Source organism: Bos javanicus, chromosome 11 (genome assembly GCF_032452875.1).
Source record: "Bos javanicus breed banteng chromosome 11, ARS-OSU_banteng_1.0, whole genome shotgun sequence".
In the NCBI taxonomy this organism is placed as follows: Eukaryota; Metazoa; Chordata; class Mammalia; order Artiodactyla; family Bovidae; genus Bos; species Bos javanicus.
In genome coordinates this window covers 70,433,165-70,451,083 of record NC_083878.1, presented here as the reverse complement: position 1 = coordinate 70,451,083, position 17,919 = coordinate 70,433,165, and the positions used below count along the sequence as shown (strand labels likewise).

At 42.9% G+C, this 17,919-nt stretch overlaps 1 protein-coding gene across 1 annotated transcript in view; it reads right to left on the bottom strand.

Annotated features, from left to right (window-relative positions):
• Positions 1-17,919, bottom strand: part of ALK (ALK receptor tyrosine kinase) — a 734,697-nt gene that overhangs the window by 89,759 nt on the left and 627,019 nt on the right. Inside the window, exon 9 of the mRNA XM_061432943.1 lies at positions 7,041-7,210. Coding sequence (XP_061288927.1) covers positions 7,041-7,210 — 170 coding nt within the window. The remainder of the gene's footprint in view (positions 1-7,040; positions 7,211-17,919) is intronic.

The window sequence follows — 17,919 nt, the reverse complement described above, 5'->3', positions numbered from 1 at the left end:
TGTGATGACTCATAAAAATCTTCCCATGCAAGGATCCTCCAGTGCTCTTTCCTCACTGGCTGTCTGAAAGCAAAGGAGTCAAAACTGGAGAAAACGATGGATCCACAGAGAGAAAGAGGCTGGACCTTTGAATGGCCAGATGGAAGGCTACTCGCCAACTGGCACATTCATTTTTGCTATGTTTCTTTTTGTACAGCCCAAGGATTGGAGGTTTAATGTTATTCTGGGTAGTGTTACCCCAACTACCATATCGTGTATCACAAGCCTAGTTACCCAAGTGTGTTCAATGCACCCAACATGGTTGGGTCAATGACTAACCGCCCCTGGGGGTGGGGTGCAGGATAAAGTTAGCCCTAGGTTGGCTGCAGGCCTTCCTGCAGCTGCAGGCTTCTCCCTGCACATCTGCACTACGGCAGGATGAAGGACAAGTTGGGGGAGGCAGAATGGGCTTTAAGGAGTGGGGTCTAGTGCTCTAAGATGCTAGTTCCTCCTCCCTCTGGGAAGTTAAGGATAGCAAGGGCAAGTGACTTGTGAAAAGCTTGAGCTTGATGGGCTTGTATGTGCATGCTCAGTCACTCAGTTGTGTCCAACTCTTTGTGACCACATAGACTATAGCCTGCCAGGCTCATCTGTCCATGGAATTCTCCAGGCAAGAATACCGGAGTGGGTTACCATTCCCTTCTCTGGGATCTTCCCAACCCAGGGATCAAACCCACATCTCCTGCATTGCAGGCAGACTCGTTACTGTCTGAGCCACCAGGGAAGCATCAAAGGCATACCAGAGTGGTGATTTAAAAAGGCACATGATGACCAGCACAATTTTTCCAGTAGTCATGTATGGATGTGAGAGTTGGACTATAAAGAAAGCTGAGCGCTGAAGAATTGATGCTTTTGAACTGTGGTGTTGGAGAAGACTCTTGAGAGTCTCTTCGACTGCAAGGAGATCCAACCAGTCCATCCTAAAGGAAATCAGTCCTGTGTGTTCACTGGAAGGACTAATGCTGAAGCTGAAACTCCAATACTTTGGCCACCTGATGTGAAGAGCTGACTCATTTGAAAAGACCCTGATGCTGGGAAAGATTGAGGGCAGGAGGAAAAGGGGACGACAGGGGATGAGATGGTTGGATGGCATCACTGACTGAAAGGACATGAGTTTGGGTAAACTCCGGGAGTTGGTGATGGACAGGGAGGCCTGGCGTGCCGTGGTTCATGGGGTCGAAAAGAGTTGGACATGACTGAGCAACTGAACTGAACTCAACTGACTGGAACAATGGCCTGGAAGGAAGTGGGTAGAATCTTCTTTGCTGGTGATGCTGGCTGGCTGGAGGTGTGAAAGAAGGAAGGCAGGGAGGGTAGTGCTGGGCAGGGAGAGGTCTTTAGCAGGAGCTGGTGGTAGGGAATTAAGATGATGGATTTCAAGGAGTGGATGAGGTAAAGGAAACTAACTCAAAATGAGTAAGAGGTGTAGCCTAAAAAAAAAACCCAAACCAAAATATTTTGTTAATTATAATGGCTACCATTTACCAAGTTTTCAACTACATGTCAAGCACATTTCTTCACATATGTACATAGGAAGAAGACTAGCCTCAGGATCAAGGGAAAATTATTTCTCCTCTTTAGACCTCAGTTCCTCTTATTAAAAAGAGGATTAATTATAGAATCTATCCCAAGCAACTGTTTTAAGGTTGAAATGAGATAATGCATGTTAAGCACTTGTTACAGTGATGGCCAGGCAGTGAGTACTCAACAAATGTTAGTTCTAACCATTGTCTACAATTTCCATGGCTCTATGAGGAAGTTGTGATTCAACTTAAAAAAATATGAATCAAATACAACTTTTTCAGGAATGTGCCTAGGCCTGCAAACTAAAGTTTGTTGGAGCTCTCTGGGTTTCCACTCACTGTGTACTTCTCTATTCAGGTGAGAATAAGCAATGAAAATGTCCCTCTCATGCTGGTCTCATCACAGAAGACGCTACACAAAGAGAGAGTATTGTGTATGTAAAATGGGGATTCTGTAGATGAGAAACAAGAACATATTAGGAGAAAAACCTTGCCTCTGTGGAGTTTCTGGGCTAAGTACATGAAGCCACAACTCTCAGCCCAACTGATCCCGTTTAAAAGATGTGTTTGTGAAGCACACCACTTGTCATTAGGACAAAGGATGCAGAGGGAACAGACATCTAAATATCTCCAGAGGGAACATTTTCTTCTTGTTAGACTGTGTATTTAGTGAGCAGTTAAAAGCCTTTATAATGATAACGCTAGAGAATGAAGCCTACATATGTGTGATAAGTTATGTACGTTCTACTTGGCTGTACGATGCAGTGATTTGTGGGGCACAGTTTGATCCATGGTGTTTCCAAATCCACCTCATAATGAGTTGAACTTAGCACCTGCTTCTGTGCTGTAAGCACATCAAAGCTTAGCATGGTGTGGGAGCACTGTGCTTAACTTACTAGGATATATCATTATAAAGAGGAAAACGAGGGAATCCCTGCAAGAGGCTGGAAATTAGAATAAGGGGAGAGAACTTGTCCTTTTTTTATTTTTTTCTATTTTGAGAAAAGGTAGAATTAATTCTAGTGATAAGAGTGGCAGTTGGATGGCAGGGCGAGGAGGGAAGCTGATGAGGTGGGGAGAGAATACAGAAAGCATTTATATGAGGTAGAGGTAAAGTAACAAGATAACTTTTAAGCCTACATCAAGCCAGTATTTGAATTAGTGCTGTCCTTCAAAATTACCTTGAGAGCACACATCTGTATTCCAGGGATGTTACCACTGCTCAAAACATCTTGGGCACTTACTGCTCTTGGAGATTTCTCTTGTTACTATTTATAGTAGGTTGTAAAGTTAATACCATTTCATAACGATGACAGACTATGGCATTATTTCTATCACTTTCCCTGTTTGTAAATGGACAGGAGAAATATCCTTCCATGGATCAATGCCTCCCTGTCAGCGGCCTTTATATACCTATGGCATATTCTCTGAGTCTTTACGGAAAGACTACTGTGTGGTGGGAACAATCTGAATATAGCTCTCAAGTGCCCAGTTCTGGATCTCCCTACTTACAAGGACCAGGGCACACAATTAAGATCAAAGTCTTTTTTACAAAGTGATCCTGACAGGAGAGTGCCCAGAGACAAAGGAAGCACAGGTACCAGGCAAATCTCTAAAGAAAATACCTTGTCACAAGAGTAACAAATGCTGTTTGGGTTCATCTGATGGGACACAGGCATTGCTTTGATATACAGAACTCTGTGTAGTAGTATTTCTTATAACGTGATTTTATCTGCTCTGTTAGACGCAGGTTGAACAGAAAAGGAATGTTAGATGGATTCCAACAAGTGAAATTCTCACTTAATTCAGCCGGAATTTGAGAATACAGCAATTTCTCTCGATACTTCATTCTGTCAACATGCATCTCTTGGGCATACTATGTGTTAGGTATGGTACTAGATGATCAGGAAGCAGTGCAGTATAAGTCAGACCTGATTCCTGCCTCGTTGATGTGTATATTCAGAAAATAAAAAACAGATATCACTGAGTGAAAAGGTATCATAGGAGTGTTTCAAGAACCATGAGACTATATTGTAGCTATACTGTATAGTCTAGGGATTTTGGGAGGCTTTTTTGAAAAGCTAAGGAAAAGTAGCAGTGAGGAAGATGGAAGGTGGAAGAATGTTGCATGTGGAGGGAACGGCAGGTGCAAAAGTCTGCCAGTAAGAACTTACCACGGTGCAATTGAGTTGAAAGAAGCTTAATGAGGTTAGCAGGTAGAATAACAGAAGAATAGTATAAAAAGAGGCTGGTGAGATTATGGTTGGGTAGATCACATGTGGGGCTAAATAAAGAGTTTTTTAAAGGAAATTGAAAGGCACTCAAAAAACCACAGAAGCCATGGAAGCATGTTAAAAATGGGAAATGATTAGATTTACATTTCAAAAAGTTTATTCCAGCTTCCTTGTGCAGACTGGATTGGGTGGGGATAAGACATGCAGGCAAGGAGGCAAGACTGGATGTCACTCCCAGGTCTAGGCAGGCACTAGTTTCATGTAATACCCGGGGGCTATGAGGAATGTCCAGAGCCTGGGAGCTCTTTAGGGCTAATCTTTAAGCACTAATAAAGTTGCTTTTAAAACTTGGTAATGTGTGGAGGTTGGGCAACCTCGGAGCAGATGGTGGTTTGGGACAGTACAGGGAATGAAGTCTCGCCCTCTAAACGGCCATGACTGGGGAGCTGTCCAGGAGGCAGGTGCTGAATAACGGAAACAAGGACTTGCTTAATGATACTTCATGGGATGTGGGCAGATGGTAAGGTGCTAACACCTACCTCAGGGTCAGGAGGAAGGGAGTTAACCTTTGGTTTTTTGTTTTTTGTTTTTATCCATTTTCTTTTTCTCTTTCCCTCATTTATTTCCTTCCTCTACCTTCACTATCCTCCCATTTTCATTTTCTGGAGATCCAGGCAGCTAGAGCACACTGTCTGAAAGTAAGAAGGATAATGTGCTTTCCCTTATAAGAAGCCTACAGAGCATCGATGACCACAAATTCATAAGAACCCTAACCCCCACCCTAGGGTTTCATTACTGGTTACTATTGCTAAATTGGCCATCTTAGCCTCTTCTGACGCATTAGATGGGGAGATATTATTATTACTACTAAATCATTGTTATTATGAGTAGTTATTACTAAGCATTTACCATGCAGCAGGCAGTTCACCAAGTACTTTACTTCTCCAAGCCTAAGAGGTAGACTTTATTATCTTTGTATAATTGAATATGGCTTGACTTAGAAGATTGGAGTTTGTGGTTTGTTCCATTCATTCAATAAATTATCTGAGGCCATAAACTAAGGGATGATGATGGAGGGTGTGGGAAACAAAACTTATTGATACGTACTAGACATAGATGCTTTCGACAGTCATTTTTAGTCTTATAATAATCCTGTAAAGTTGCACTGGTATTATGCTCATGTTGCAGTTGTGGGTGCAGTTGCAGGCCTGGAGAGGTTCAATTGGCTGAGGTCACACAGCTAGTAAGTGGCTGAGCCAGTTTTTAAACTTAGGAGTCTCTGACTCTAAAGCCTGTGCTCTGCCATCCACAGTTCTTCAGTTTTATGGGGCAGCCACACATACAGTGAGGTGGATTTTAGCATGTGAAAACTGCTCTGCCTCCTCCTGCAGTTCCATTGCCTCAGGGTCTGGATGCCTTCCTCTATCACCTCTAGTTCCAGGGAGGGGGAGGCCAGCATCCCACATCAGAGCATGTCAGTGGCGTGCAGGCTCCTGGTGCGCAGGGCCACTCGCATAATTGCACATTTATTAGGTCATGAGGCATCATCCAACCAGGCTGGCCTTTGTCTCAATCCCCACTGGACAGTTTGGTCTCACTATTAATATTGGAAATGTCAGGCTGGTAAACAGCTTTTAACAGGAAGGAGGGAGGCTGAGAACAAAGTCTCCTTCAAACAAAACTTGAGCCGATGGAAGTGAACAGAGTCAACATCTTACTGGCCTTAAATCCCCTGGAGTGGCTATGAAAGAGAGAGGACTAGCTGGATTGAGGAGGAAAAAAACCTTTTGATTCATCTGAATTAATTTAGCATCTCCCAGAAGGGAGGACTCTGGCATAACCTGCCTGTTCTCCATCCCCTGCACACAGCCCCCACAATCCCAAAGGACAAAAGACTAGTCTAGGGTGAGGGCGCCCACACTGCCCCTTCCTCCACTTTAATTAAATCCATTTGTCCTGGGGGCAGCACTGAGCCCTGGGATGTCCGAGAGCTTTGATCTTTAACCCATTTACATCTGAAGGAGTGGGGAGCTGGTGCTCAGAGGCCGATGGCGTCTTCCTGTGACAGCTCAGCTTGAGTTATGAGCTCTTAGAAATCAGCAGACTGAAGTCTGGGTGAAGAATTTGAGATTCAGCTTTATATTTACAAACTGTGTGCCAACTGGCATCACCCTCCCCTTTACCTGAAGCCCTTTGCCCTCATTTTTCGAAGGATCCACTAGGACGGCAAATTGGGGAGTCGAACGCAGAAGCTGCTCTGGATCGTGTGGTTTGACATTTAGCCTGTTAAAGATGGCTTAAAGATCCCTTTCAGATCCATTTATATACATGACTCCCTCCTTCCTCCCTTACTTTTTGGTCTGGAACAGATCAGCTCCAATCATTGAGGGTTCAGTGTGACACAGTGGAGCACCATGTGAGCAGCTGGGGTGGTCAGGCGCTGCTTGCTCCAGACTGACTGCAGGTGGCAGACTGGTGCCATCCTGGGCAGACAAGTGGCAGCCGAGCAGTTACTGCTCCATTTCAGAGCCACAAGGCATTAAGGATCTTGTAATCCAACCCTCTCAGTTTAAGATGAGGAGACTGAGGCCCAGAGGAGTTCAAGGTTACAAAGGTCATTAATCTTAGAATCTAACTAGGAATCTGGGCCTCTGGTAGAAGCACTCCCTTCTTTACTGAATAATTCTTATTCACCTGCCTCACGGACTAGACTTCTAGGAGCACCAGAATGGGGTTGGCTGGAGCATCTGTCCTCACTCCAGTGCTGACCTGCTGGTGCTTCATCTCTTTGGTTCTCAGTGAAGGAGAACCTTGTCAAAGGGCAGGAATGGGGATACATGAGGTATGTCCTACCTATGTCACAGGTTTTCTTGTCGCTAATAAGGAATAACTAAAACGTCAAATGGGAAAGTAAGGCAATATCCATTAATTAAGAGAAAATGCCATATACATATAAAGCCTGATTATTATCATATGAGTTGTTCGGTTTTACTTTTTCCTACAGATACCAGAGGGAGCCAATCAGGCTAGGCCAGAGGTGTGAGAGATGAGTGCTCATTAGCATGGAAATCCCTCAGAGTATCAGTGCATCCTGTAGGTCTCCAGAAAGTGTGTGTATGAACATTTGTATGTGCACATGTGTGTGTGAGATCTGGATAGAAGGAGTGGCAGGAGGGCAGACAGGCCCTCTCTTGCATTCTGGCTGACAGAGGAAGCGGGACAGATGGGATGGGTAAAGGCCCACCTGTCGGCCACCTCGAGGAGAGGCAGCACCGTCCACTGCCACAGGCTCAAGCCTTCCAGGGTGGCAACACGCCAGATCATTCGGCTTTGTTCCTTCCCGGTTTTGTTCTCCACCAGCATCAAGGAGACATTTCCCTGCAGGACTCCACGGATGAGCCACGACATTCGGAGCTGCAAGGAAGAGAAGAGTCAGAAGGACAAGGTGTTACTGTTGAAAGGAAACTGTAGGTCGCATTTCTGGAATTCTCAAGAATTTTGCTGGAGACTCAGCCCAGGTCTTCCTGTGAGGAGAGCCAGCCAACCATAGCCTGACTTGGTTCATTGTCTCCCATTTTCACCAAGGTTCGAGGAGCTGGGAGGGGAAACCAATGGGCAGTTTCGGAACTTTGTTCAGGTTGATGGCATCATCCTAAATTTCACAGGCTTCTGCCTTCTAAGATCAGTGGGGTATTAAATGAACTTTCTAAAGAGGATTCAAAGAGTCTTGTCTGTGGTCCCAATTCACTTTGTGACCTTAGGCAAGTGATTTGGTGATTTAATTTCTTTTAGTGATTTAGGTATCAGTGATTTTTATTCCTTTTAAAGACTAATAATCTTATTTGAATGGTACCACGTCATTTGTTAGCTAACTGGAGACCCTATGACTTGATACCTGTGGCCATTGGTGGGCAAGGGTGAGACAAGAACCTACCTATCAACATTTTAAAATATGATTTCTTTCAGAATGAGGGTGTACACTTTGCCTAAAGCAAGATACAATTATATGTTTTCATTGTATCTTTATTAAAGGTTTCTATGGCATTGTACCCTAAGACATACGAAAGGGAATAACTAATTTATCTCAGAAAGCTTCAGTACAGTCATGCCCAGAGGCAGTATATACTATAAACAAGATCTCTGGTCTTTGTGCTTCAAATAATAGAGGTTGTATGTTTGATAGAAAGTCTATAGCAACATTTAAAACTTAGGACAACTACAGCATATCACTGCCCCAAATATTCCTGTTCAGATCCTTGTAATAGAAATGGCTATTATAGAAAGGAAGACAATATATGTCCTATGGCAACCTGGAGTTTTCATCAGCTATGGTGCCTCCTTTTCTCTGATTCTCATTGTCTGGAGACATGCTTCTTTGTAAATCACTACTCCTTTTCTCTCAGTCTCTAAGTTCACAGTTGCCTCACAATTTGATTAAGGAGGTTACATACCATGAAGCACTTGAAGCAGAAGACCCCTCACTCTGTTGCATACCAACGCTTCACTAACAAGCCACCCCTGGCATTGCAGTGCCCATGTGCTCTTCTATTTCTGAGAGCTGAGCCTGGTGAGCCTGGTCTATATAACCATAACCTCTTCACTTCTATCTTTCCCATCTCCCTGCATCCTGTGTACCAAATACTTGTCTCCACTGCACATCCCTAGCGTAATTTCCCAAATCTGTTACATTTTTTTCATTGGCTCCACTTGGTTTTCTTGAGCAGTCTGGATGCCATGGTTGGAAATTTTAAACCTACTCTTGCTAATGAAGCTCCCTCTGCCCTCAGCTCATCATCCTGCAGTGCCCGGCTTGGGATGACGCTTGCCACATACTTTTTGCTTTTTTTGCTCCCTGGCCACAGAATAGTGCTGATTTGGACCGTTGGAGCCTCAGTGTCCTGGATGACTGGTGATACTTATTCATCCGCTGGTGACTTCCATAGCTGATTTCTTAACACATGTGGTACAATGGGTGTTTCAAACTCTTCCTCAAACATTGATTTTGTCACCCTCTGGTCCCCAACACCCAATTTATTCTTTTGATTCCTACCTTACTGATGAAGATTTACTATATCAAGTGCATTCTCCTTCAACCTCTTTTTTTCTCCATAGCGTAAGTATCTATCCAACTTCTCCCTTTCCTGTTTTAGAGGAAGATGTACCCTCCACTTTCTTCTATGTTAACCCTTTCTCTTTTCATCCTGCAACCTCTGTCCTTCCTTTCTTCAGCACCTTCGAAGTCTCTCTACTTTCTGGCTCCTCTGTCTACAAACAAGATCAGGTTTCACTTCTCCTAGAAAAATATCCTTTATTTGATCCTGCTGGCTGCTCTGGCTTACAATATATTTCTATATGTCAATTCACATGTTAACATCTTGGAAAACTGGTATGTAACCACTGCTTCAATTTCCTTGTTGCCCATTCTCATAAATCCTTTCAACCTGTCTTTTATCCTCACTAGTCTAAAGTAACATTCACCATGTCCTTTACAACTTACTCATTGTACTCTAGATTCCATAGCCTCCAAACGTACCTCTCTATCCGTTCTTTCTCCCTTCTAAATTCTTTTGTATCTCTCTGTCACATTTTCCTGTTTATCACTGCCATCTGTGACTCTTCAATGGTTTCTCACTCTCTATCAATTAATAGCAAGCCATTCACATTCCTCTATAATCTAGGCAAATCAACTTCCCAGTCATTCGATAGATGTTTATTGAGGACTTTTGCTGAGCCACATGTATCATCCTAGGATGGTCTAAGAGCTCTGGAGTCTGAGAGATCTGGATGCAAAACTTGTTCCTGCCACTTTGGAAAATGTGAAGCTCAGTTCTCTATTCTCTAATATGGGAATTATTTTAAACTTACAAGGTTATAGAGACAATTGAATGAGGTAATAAATAGTGGAACAAAAGGTTAAAAAGGAATTCTGGCTGAAGCATGGAGGCAGTAGATACTGCATTTCAATGGAAAGTCTGACAGCACAGTGCGGTACAGGGCTTTCAAGAGAGGTGGATGAAAACAGGGTACACAGTTCTTTATCCCTTGTCCATATATTGGATGTAAAAAAGTTGGTGGCTGACTACTAGGAGAGAGTTTTGGGAAAGTGCTTTTGGTGTATCACGAGTTCCACCTCACTTTGAGGAAGGCTGTTTCTTCACCCCAACTGATGAGAGTGTGGTTTCAGTGATCCCACATCAAGTACTCGACATTCACCCCCTGCAATTTGGGAGCACAGTGGATTAGTGTCTATCTCTCATCTGGAAAAACCTGAAGTATGAACAAGAGGATGGTTAGCTTCTCTGATGGCAGAACAGAGGCAGAGTGACAATTTTGGCAAAAGAAAAAAAAAAGCCTGAGGGCTTGCACATAGGCTACACCAGAGTGAGCTGTGTACAAAGGAGCCCATGTCAGTCATTTCAGATCTTACCTGAGAGGGCTGTTTGGAGGGGAAAATATAACTCAGCAGAAAGCAGCTGCAGGTATACTGAGATGCTCAAGGGCAGGCGAAGGATTAAGTGACCACCTGGACGGGAGAGACACATATGCCCTAGCCAAGGTAACAGATGCCCAGCCATAGTGGAGGGACTGGGGAAAAAGCAGATCTCCAAAGAAACCACAAATATGTCCCCTGTAAGAAATAGTAAATCCTTAAATACTTGTCATGTCTGGAGAATACCAGTGAAGATCACCACAACGGGCTGGGCCCAGTAAGAGATTCCCTGTCCCCTTATCTCTTCTCCTTCCCCACACTTAAGATCTTGAAGGGTCAGTTAGCAAGAAGAGGAGAAGAGTTGGGTGATGAAGAGAGAGATCAATGACCACCCTCTCCCTGATTTCAGGCTTTTCATCTGCAATAAGGCCAAGCATGGTGGGTGGAGGGGAAAGGACGAAGCCCTGACATCAAAGTGAGAGGGAAGTTTTGATTTCTACATAGGCCTGTGTTTGGGGTTTTGAAGTGACTTTAGGTCTGCATTACCTTAGAGTGACCAGGTAAGTAGTGGGATCTGCTGAAATTTTTACCCAGGAGTCCACACGTGGGGGCTCAATGAAGCGGGTTCCTAGATCCCTCCCACTAGCCTACATGCCAGATTCGCACTTGCCATTCATTTTTCTGCTTCTGTGCTTTTGATCCTTCCATTCTTCTACCTGCTTTTTCCTTCTTGCCACTTATAAAAAAGAAACCTTTTTGTTCATGGAGCCATTTCTTATCTATCTCAGAAATGACCTCCCACTCATCTGAAATCTTGTAACTGAGGCTGGTGGGGGCATCACAGGGTATAGCTCTGCCACCTCGTCTTCCCTCCCTACCCTCAGCCCTCTTGGGCCACTAGTTCCTTCAAAGCAGGGACTGCTTTATTGACCTTGGATTCACAGTAGTTGTCAAGTGTACGCACATGACAGGCACGGATCGATGTCAAAAGGAACAAAAATGTACACATACACAGGAAAACCCTCCTCTTTACCAGGTCCTCCTCTCAGGGATGCTAACCAGCTCTGCATCCTGTGATGCTCCTTAGCATTTTCCTGCATTCCAGGGGTCAGGTTCCAGGAAAGTGGGGAGGGTCTACCCACTTCACAGCCAATGACTATAGTCAAAACTGCATACCTCTTGGCTGTTCTTAGGAAACTACATTTGAAATAGATTCTGCTAGTGGTATGAGCATGTTGGTGAGGTCTAGTCCTGTCTCATAGACATTGGGTGCCACTGGCCAGTGACTGCTGAGCTTTCTCCATCTTTCTGCACTATTCACTATATTTTATGACAGTAAGCCTGGGCAAGAAAGAACTGGGCTGGCTGCCAAGAGATGGTGCTAAGGATGGCATCCTTAGCTTCTGAGGTGGTGACCCAGGATCCCTCTCGAAAAAGATGACCATTCACTCATTCAGCAAATAATTATTGCGTTGTCTACTCTGAACTGATTATGCATATCTTCCCTGCCTTCAAGGAGTTTATTATCTAGTGAGGAAGTCTGAATTTAAATGAATAATGGCAACTGTGCTGAATATGGCAAGGGGGAAAATAATCAGAGCCACTTGACAGTGTAGACATAAGACAGTCAAGGCACCTGACATAAGATAGTCAGGACTTGGGTTAAGATGGCCACTTGATCCAACTGTTCAGTGCTATGGATAAAGAGAGGAATTAAACTTTCATTACAGTATTACCATCTATTTAGAAAACATATATCTATAGCCAAACTCAAGCCCAGGGATGCTCTGTCTGAGTTTCAGTGAAGTCTAGTTCTAGAAACAGATGCAAAAGGTTTAGAGTAAGATTGCCTACTGGTAGCCAGTGAGCAGCTAGCAAAGCTTGTTTTTTGGCCATTTATGTTTTCATCCATTGACTATTTGGTAAGATGATGTATCCAGGCAGATGCTGTTCTTTTTCAAGATACAGGCAGTGCAGAACATATAGTCTTTCACTTAACCATCTTCACCTGTACTTTCCCCAGTGGTTCCAGATTCTGCCTCTAAGAGTCAGTCAGTGCTTTGCCACTCAGGGAGTGATCTTCAGACTAATATCATCCACGTTACCTGGGAACTTGTTAGAGATACAGAATCTTTGGCCTGACTCCAACCCTACTGCATTAAAATCTGCAGAGAAGCCGGGTACTAGAGAGTAGCCTCTAGGGTCTTGTCCTTGTGCTCCTACGACTCACCCCATTTCCTTTCTAGAAAGTACCAGAAGAATCTTTGTATCAACATTCATTCTCCAGTGGCTTGTCAGACTATCTTTGTTTCCTTGCCTGTTGACAATGGGATTACTTGGAGTTTGTGCTCCAAGGCCAACAAAAATTAACTGTATGACTTTAAGCCAACCACTTGCCTTTCTGAATCTCTGTTTTCTTAGAGACAAACTTATGATAATAATCATATCTTCCCTGTTGGCCTTAAAAGGTGGTTATAAAGATTGAAGGAAATAAAGAACATGAAAGTAGAGCTCACACTATGGTGAATGAAATGGTTAAACAGGGGTTTTTCAACCTTTCTGGCAGATTAGAATCACCTGGAAGTTTCTTGCTCCCTCACACCTTGTACTCCACCCCCAGAGGCTCTGACTTAATTAGCCTTTGATAGCTCCTGGGCATTGGCCACTCTTCAGATCTCTCCAGGCGATTCTAAAGTGCAGCCTAGGCTGAGACCACTGGGGAGAGCAAGCTACTTTGCGCAGGAAGCAGCCTGGCCTTCTTGGTGGGGTGTCCATTTTCATCTTGGACTTTGAGTAAGAAGCAATTCGTAAATAGCTAAAAAATGACTTATGATGTGCCCACCATCACTAAGGTAAAGAGCGTTTTTCCTGCAGTGGGGGAGGATGTATTCCTCAGCAGAGGGTCCTCACATGGCTGCTACATTACCCCTGGACAAAGACTCAGAATGACCTTGAGAGTGAGAGATTTGTGGGCTTAGAGTGAATAGGGATGATCTGAGGATGCAAACAGGACCACAACTTTCATCTTGGACGTACAGCGTAAGGTCCTCTCCAATTTCTTAGCAGGACTGGACGACTGATGTCAGTTCTTACAGAATATCTCTTATTAATTACTTGTATCTAAGGACATGACTTGGGAGAAGGCAATGGCACCCCACTCCAGTACTCTTGCCTGGAAAATCCCATGGACGGAGGAGCCTGGTAGGATGCAGTCCATGAGGTCGCTAAGAGTCAGACACGACTGAGTGACTTCACTTTCACTTTTCACTTTCATACATTGGAGAAGGAAATGGCAACTCACTCCAGTGTTCTTGCCTGGAGAATCCCAGGGACAGGGGAGCCTGGTGGGCTGCCGTCTATGCGGTCACTCAGAGTTGGACACGACTGAAGCGACTTAGCAGTAGCAGCAGCAGCAAGGACATGACTTAGTAACTGAGCATGCAACTATACAGAGGAACTATATGCGATTACCAGAACAGACTGAAGGCTCAAGACCTTTTCAAACTCTTCCATTTTCCTTATATAGTCCTAGGTTCAAAAATCCTCTTGATATCACTTTATACAGATACTCAAATCAGGTAGACTGGTTTGATCTTGCAGTCAAGTTCAGGTACCCAGAGCAGGCAAAAAGCAGTCTTGGAATTTGATCTTAGTAAGACCAACTTCTCTCTAGGTTGCCTATAGGATAAAATACTTCATCAACTGACTTTTTATTAAATATTAGAGAGCTGTACTATGGACTTGTATATATTCTGTCTCATTTTACACTCATAACGTCCCTTCCTACAGAAATTGTCACACCCATTTTTTGGATGTGGAATCTAAGACCATGCACATAATGCCTGGTCACTAAGTTCATATACTGCAGACCTGGATTCCATACTATGTGCTATGCTCTTTCCACCATGTCTATAGCACTATACAAGCGTAACATATTAGGTGATACTTAAATCTTTTGGGTGTGTTATTGTGAAGGTTTTCTAGATGCTTGTTGCTCACAGTGTGGCCTATGAATCATCAGTGCTGGTGTGTCCTGGGAGGTTGTTAGAAATGCAGGTTCTCAGGCCCTACCCTAGACCTGCTGAATCAGAATTTATATTTTAACAAGGTATTATCATAGAAATAATATTGGGGAGAATAATGGAGATAGTGGACTTTAAGCCATGTACAACCTTTTTTTCTGCCTCTGCCAGAAAATTAATAGTTACAAATGTGTGTGTGTCTGTGGGTATCTCAAATGTATTCACACAAATATGAGAAATGCTATACAAATCCTACATAATATTTATGGGATGTAAAACTTGTTGGAACCTGTAACAATAAAGTTTTTATCCTTTCGAGGCCCATTCTAATAGATATAGGCTATAAGTGATAGCTTTTGACTAATAAATTCTTTTACATGCTGACAGCAAATGAGACAAGTGAAGAGAGACAATGCCAGGAGCACGCCACCAGCAATTACATCTTCTGGCTCCAGCCAGCCCTTTCCAGGCCTTCCCCCTGCTCTTGGTGGGCCTGATAGACTTTCCAATTATGCACCACCAGTGTTTGTAGTTTTATTAATTAAAGTTCTGTATGTAAAGCAGGACCAGCCTTGTGGCTAGGCTTAATGCTATTTTTTCTCTCATGGCCCTTTCCTCCTCCACAGGTAATTACTGCAATTTGATGTCTAGAATATGCCCCATGTTTGCTATGAATATCTCATGGGCAACTTCACAAGATTATCTTGAATCCGTAAAAAAATTCAGCATGGGATGGAATGTAGGCTGAAGTTAGACAAAAGAGACCCAATGGTATCCATAATGTCCATTAACATGCAGCACTCTCAAACATAGGGAATGGTATGAGGGGGAGGTGCTATGTTTCTTTGAATTTCTAAAGGGCGGTATATATTCCAGCAGTAGATACAAGACCAAGGACAGATGCTCTAGTGTGTATTTCATTTCAACAGAAGAAGAAAACACTTTTTAACAGACTGTGATGCTCAGAGATGAGTTTGTTTCTAGCGGGTGGGATGGGTACTCCCCCAGTATTCCCCACACTGGGGGTTGTCCAGTAGTGACTGGATGGCCAGGATTGGGGATGTTGTCAAGGACATCCAAGGTTTGAATGGAGGTTAAAGCTTCTTTCTAATCTAAGGTGCCAGGGCTGTAATTCTGGGTGTGAACCTGTAATTTTAAGAGTTTTAATGTGGTCTTATTAGTTTTAACTGAGACTATTGACACTGCAAAACCCAACATTTTGTACACCATCTTCTAATTCACCTGGAAAAAATAAATACCAACTCTCTAGCTATAAATAGCCTAATGGAAAATCAACCGAACTCAGCACGAGGCAGGCCAGATGTGGATTTCTGATAACAAGCAAATAAAATATGCTGGGAAATACTTGCAATTACAGAGGCTTAAGGAATGCTGGATTCCTGGCCATGTAAGAGACTTAAAAGATTGAGATTGTTTCTGAAAACAGCACCCCACGTCTTTCCTTCTTTCTCAGGCATCACAGTGAAGCCAGAGAACACCCTGCCAGGGTCATCCACATGCCCCCTTAGTAAAAACACAGCAAGCAGTGAAGATTATATACAAAAATAATAACTGTGGGATTCCTAGCTGGTGAAGTTACAAAGTTATGGCTATATTATTCCTTCTTTGGCCTTTTCTTTTCTAATATTTTTATAATGAACATCTATTACTTTTGATAACTAGAACAGACTCAGTGTAAAAGCATATTTTTTGAAGAATAATATTGATCTAGGAAAGAATAATATTAAGCAAAGAAAGAAGATACAAAATGCTTATATGGTATGATTTATATAAATCCTTTGTCTATCCCTCTGCTCAAATCTACATTTATCTGTCTGGACAGAAATGTACAAATACGGTGACAGGGGTTATCTTTGGAGGGTAAGGTTGTGGGCAATTTCAATTTTCTTCTTTATATTTTCCTAATATCCTACAGTGAATGTAGAGCACTTATGTAATCAGAAGAAACAATAAATACTATACTAAAAAAGGCATCAAGGGAGGATTCTGATATCACTGGAAAGTGGGAAAAGAGTGCCATCTTTCCAGCACTTTGAGGAGGATCTAGTTCTCTTGCTTGAACTGTGGGCTTTGCAAGGAAGACTAAGGGCAAGTGGGAGCTTCTGGGGAATGAGATTGGGTCATGCTGTGGCTCTGGAATCAGAAAGAACATTTCTGTCTTTACTTATGACATAATATTGAATCACAAGTTGGAATTAAGATTGCCGGGAGAAATATTAACAACCTCAGATATGTAGATGATACCACTCTAATGGCAGAAAGTGAAGAGAAACTAAAGAGCCTCTTGATGAAGGTGAAAGAGGAGAATGAAGAAGCTGGCTTGAAACTCAACATTCAAAAAAGTAAGATCATGGCATCTGGTCCAATCATTTCATGGCAAATAGAAGGGGAAAAAGTGGAAGCAAAATCATTGCAGATGGTCACTGCAGCCATGAAATTTAAAGACGTTTGCTCCTTGGAAGGAAAACTACGACCAACCTAGACAGTGTATTAAAAAGCAGAGACATCACTTTGCCGACAAAGGTCTGTACAGTCAAAGCTGTGTTTTTTCCAGTAGTTATGTATGGATGTGAGTGTTGGGTCATAAAGAAGGCTGGATGCTGAAAAATTGATGCTTTTGAGCTGTGGTGCTGGAAAGGACTCCTGAGAGTCCCTTGGACAGCAAGGAGATCCAACCAGTCAATCTTAAAGGAAATAAACCCTGAATATTTATTGGAAGGACTGATGCTGAAGCTGTGAAGCTCCAATACTTAGGCCACCTGATGCAAAGAGCTGACTCATTTGAAAAGACCCTGATGCTGGGAAAGATTGAAGGCAAAAGGGGATAAGGGAGGCAGAGGATGAGATGGTTAGATAGCATCACTGACTTAATGGACATGAATTTGAGCAAACTCTGGGAGATAGTAAAGGACAGGGAAGCCTGGTGTGCTGCAGTCTATGGGGTGACAAAGAGTTGGACACAGCTTAAGGACTGAACAACAACAACAAATCTCAGGGCCTCAGTCTTTATCTGTGAAATGGGGCTAATCATACTCTCCTTATAGAGTTGCTGGGAGACTTTAGTAAGATTATGTAAGCCCAGTACCCAACTTACCAAATACATTTATCAATGTTAGTTCCTTCCTCCTGTATTGGAAAAAGCAGGCAGGGAATAAGTTTAGAAATAAACAGCTCACACAAACAGAATAGGACAGGATGAAGGATGCTGTATTAAGATTTTCAGTCCAGTGTTTTATCTTCCGGGCCCCCTAGAGGATTATCTTTCCAATTTGTGTGAAGAAAACAATGTTTTCTTTTGAGTTACACTGTAATGAGGTGATCTTGGGCAGACAGCCTCCTCTGTGCCTCAGTTTCCCTGTGGGTGATAGAGATGATGCTGAGAAATAGCTTTAGAAATCCTTTTACTGGGGAACAGGATCAATTCAGTGAAATGAAATTCCTACAATCTTCATAAACAGCCATCAGAAAGAATCAGTTCTAATGAGGTGGATGAAACTGGAGCCTATTATATAGAGTGAAGTAAGCCAGAAAGAAAAACACCAATACAGTATACTAACGCATATATATGGAATTTAGAAAGATGGTAACGATAACCCTGTATGTGAGACAGCAAAAGAGACACAGATGTATTTAACAGTCTTTTGGACTCT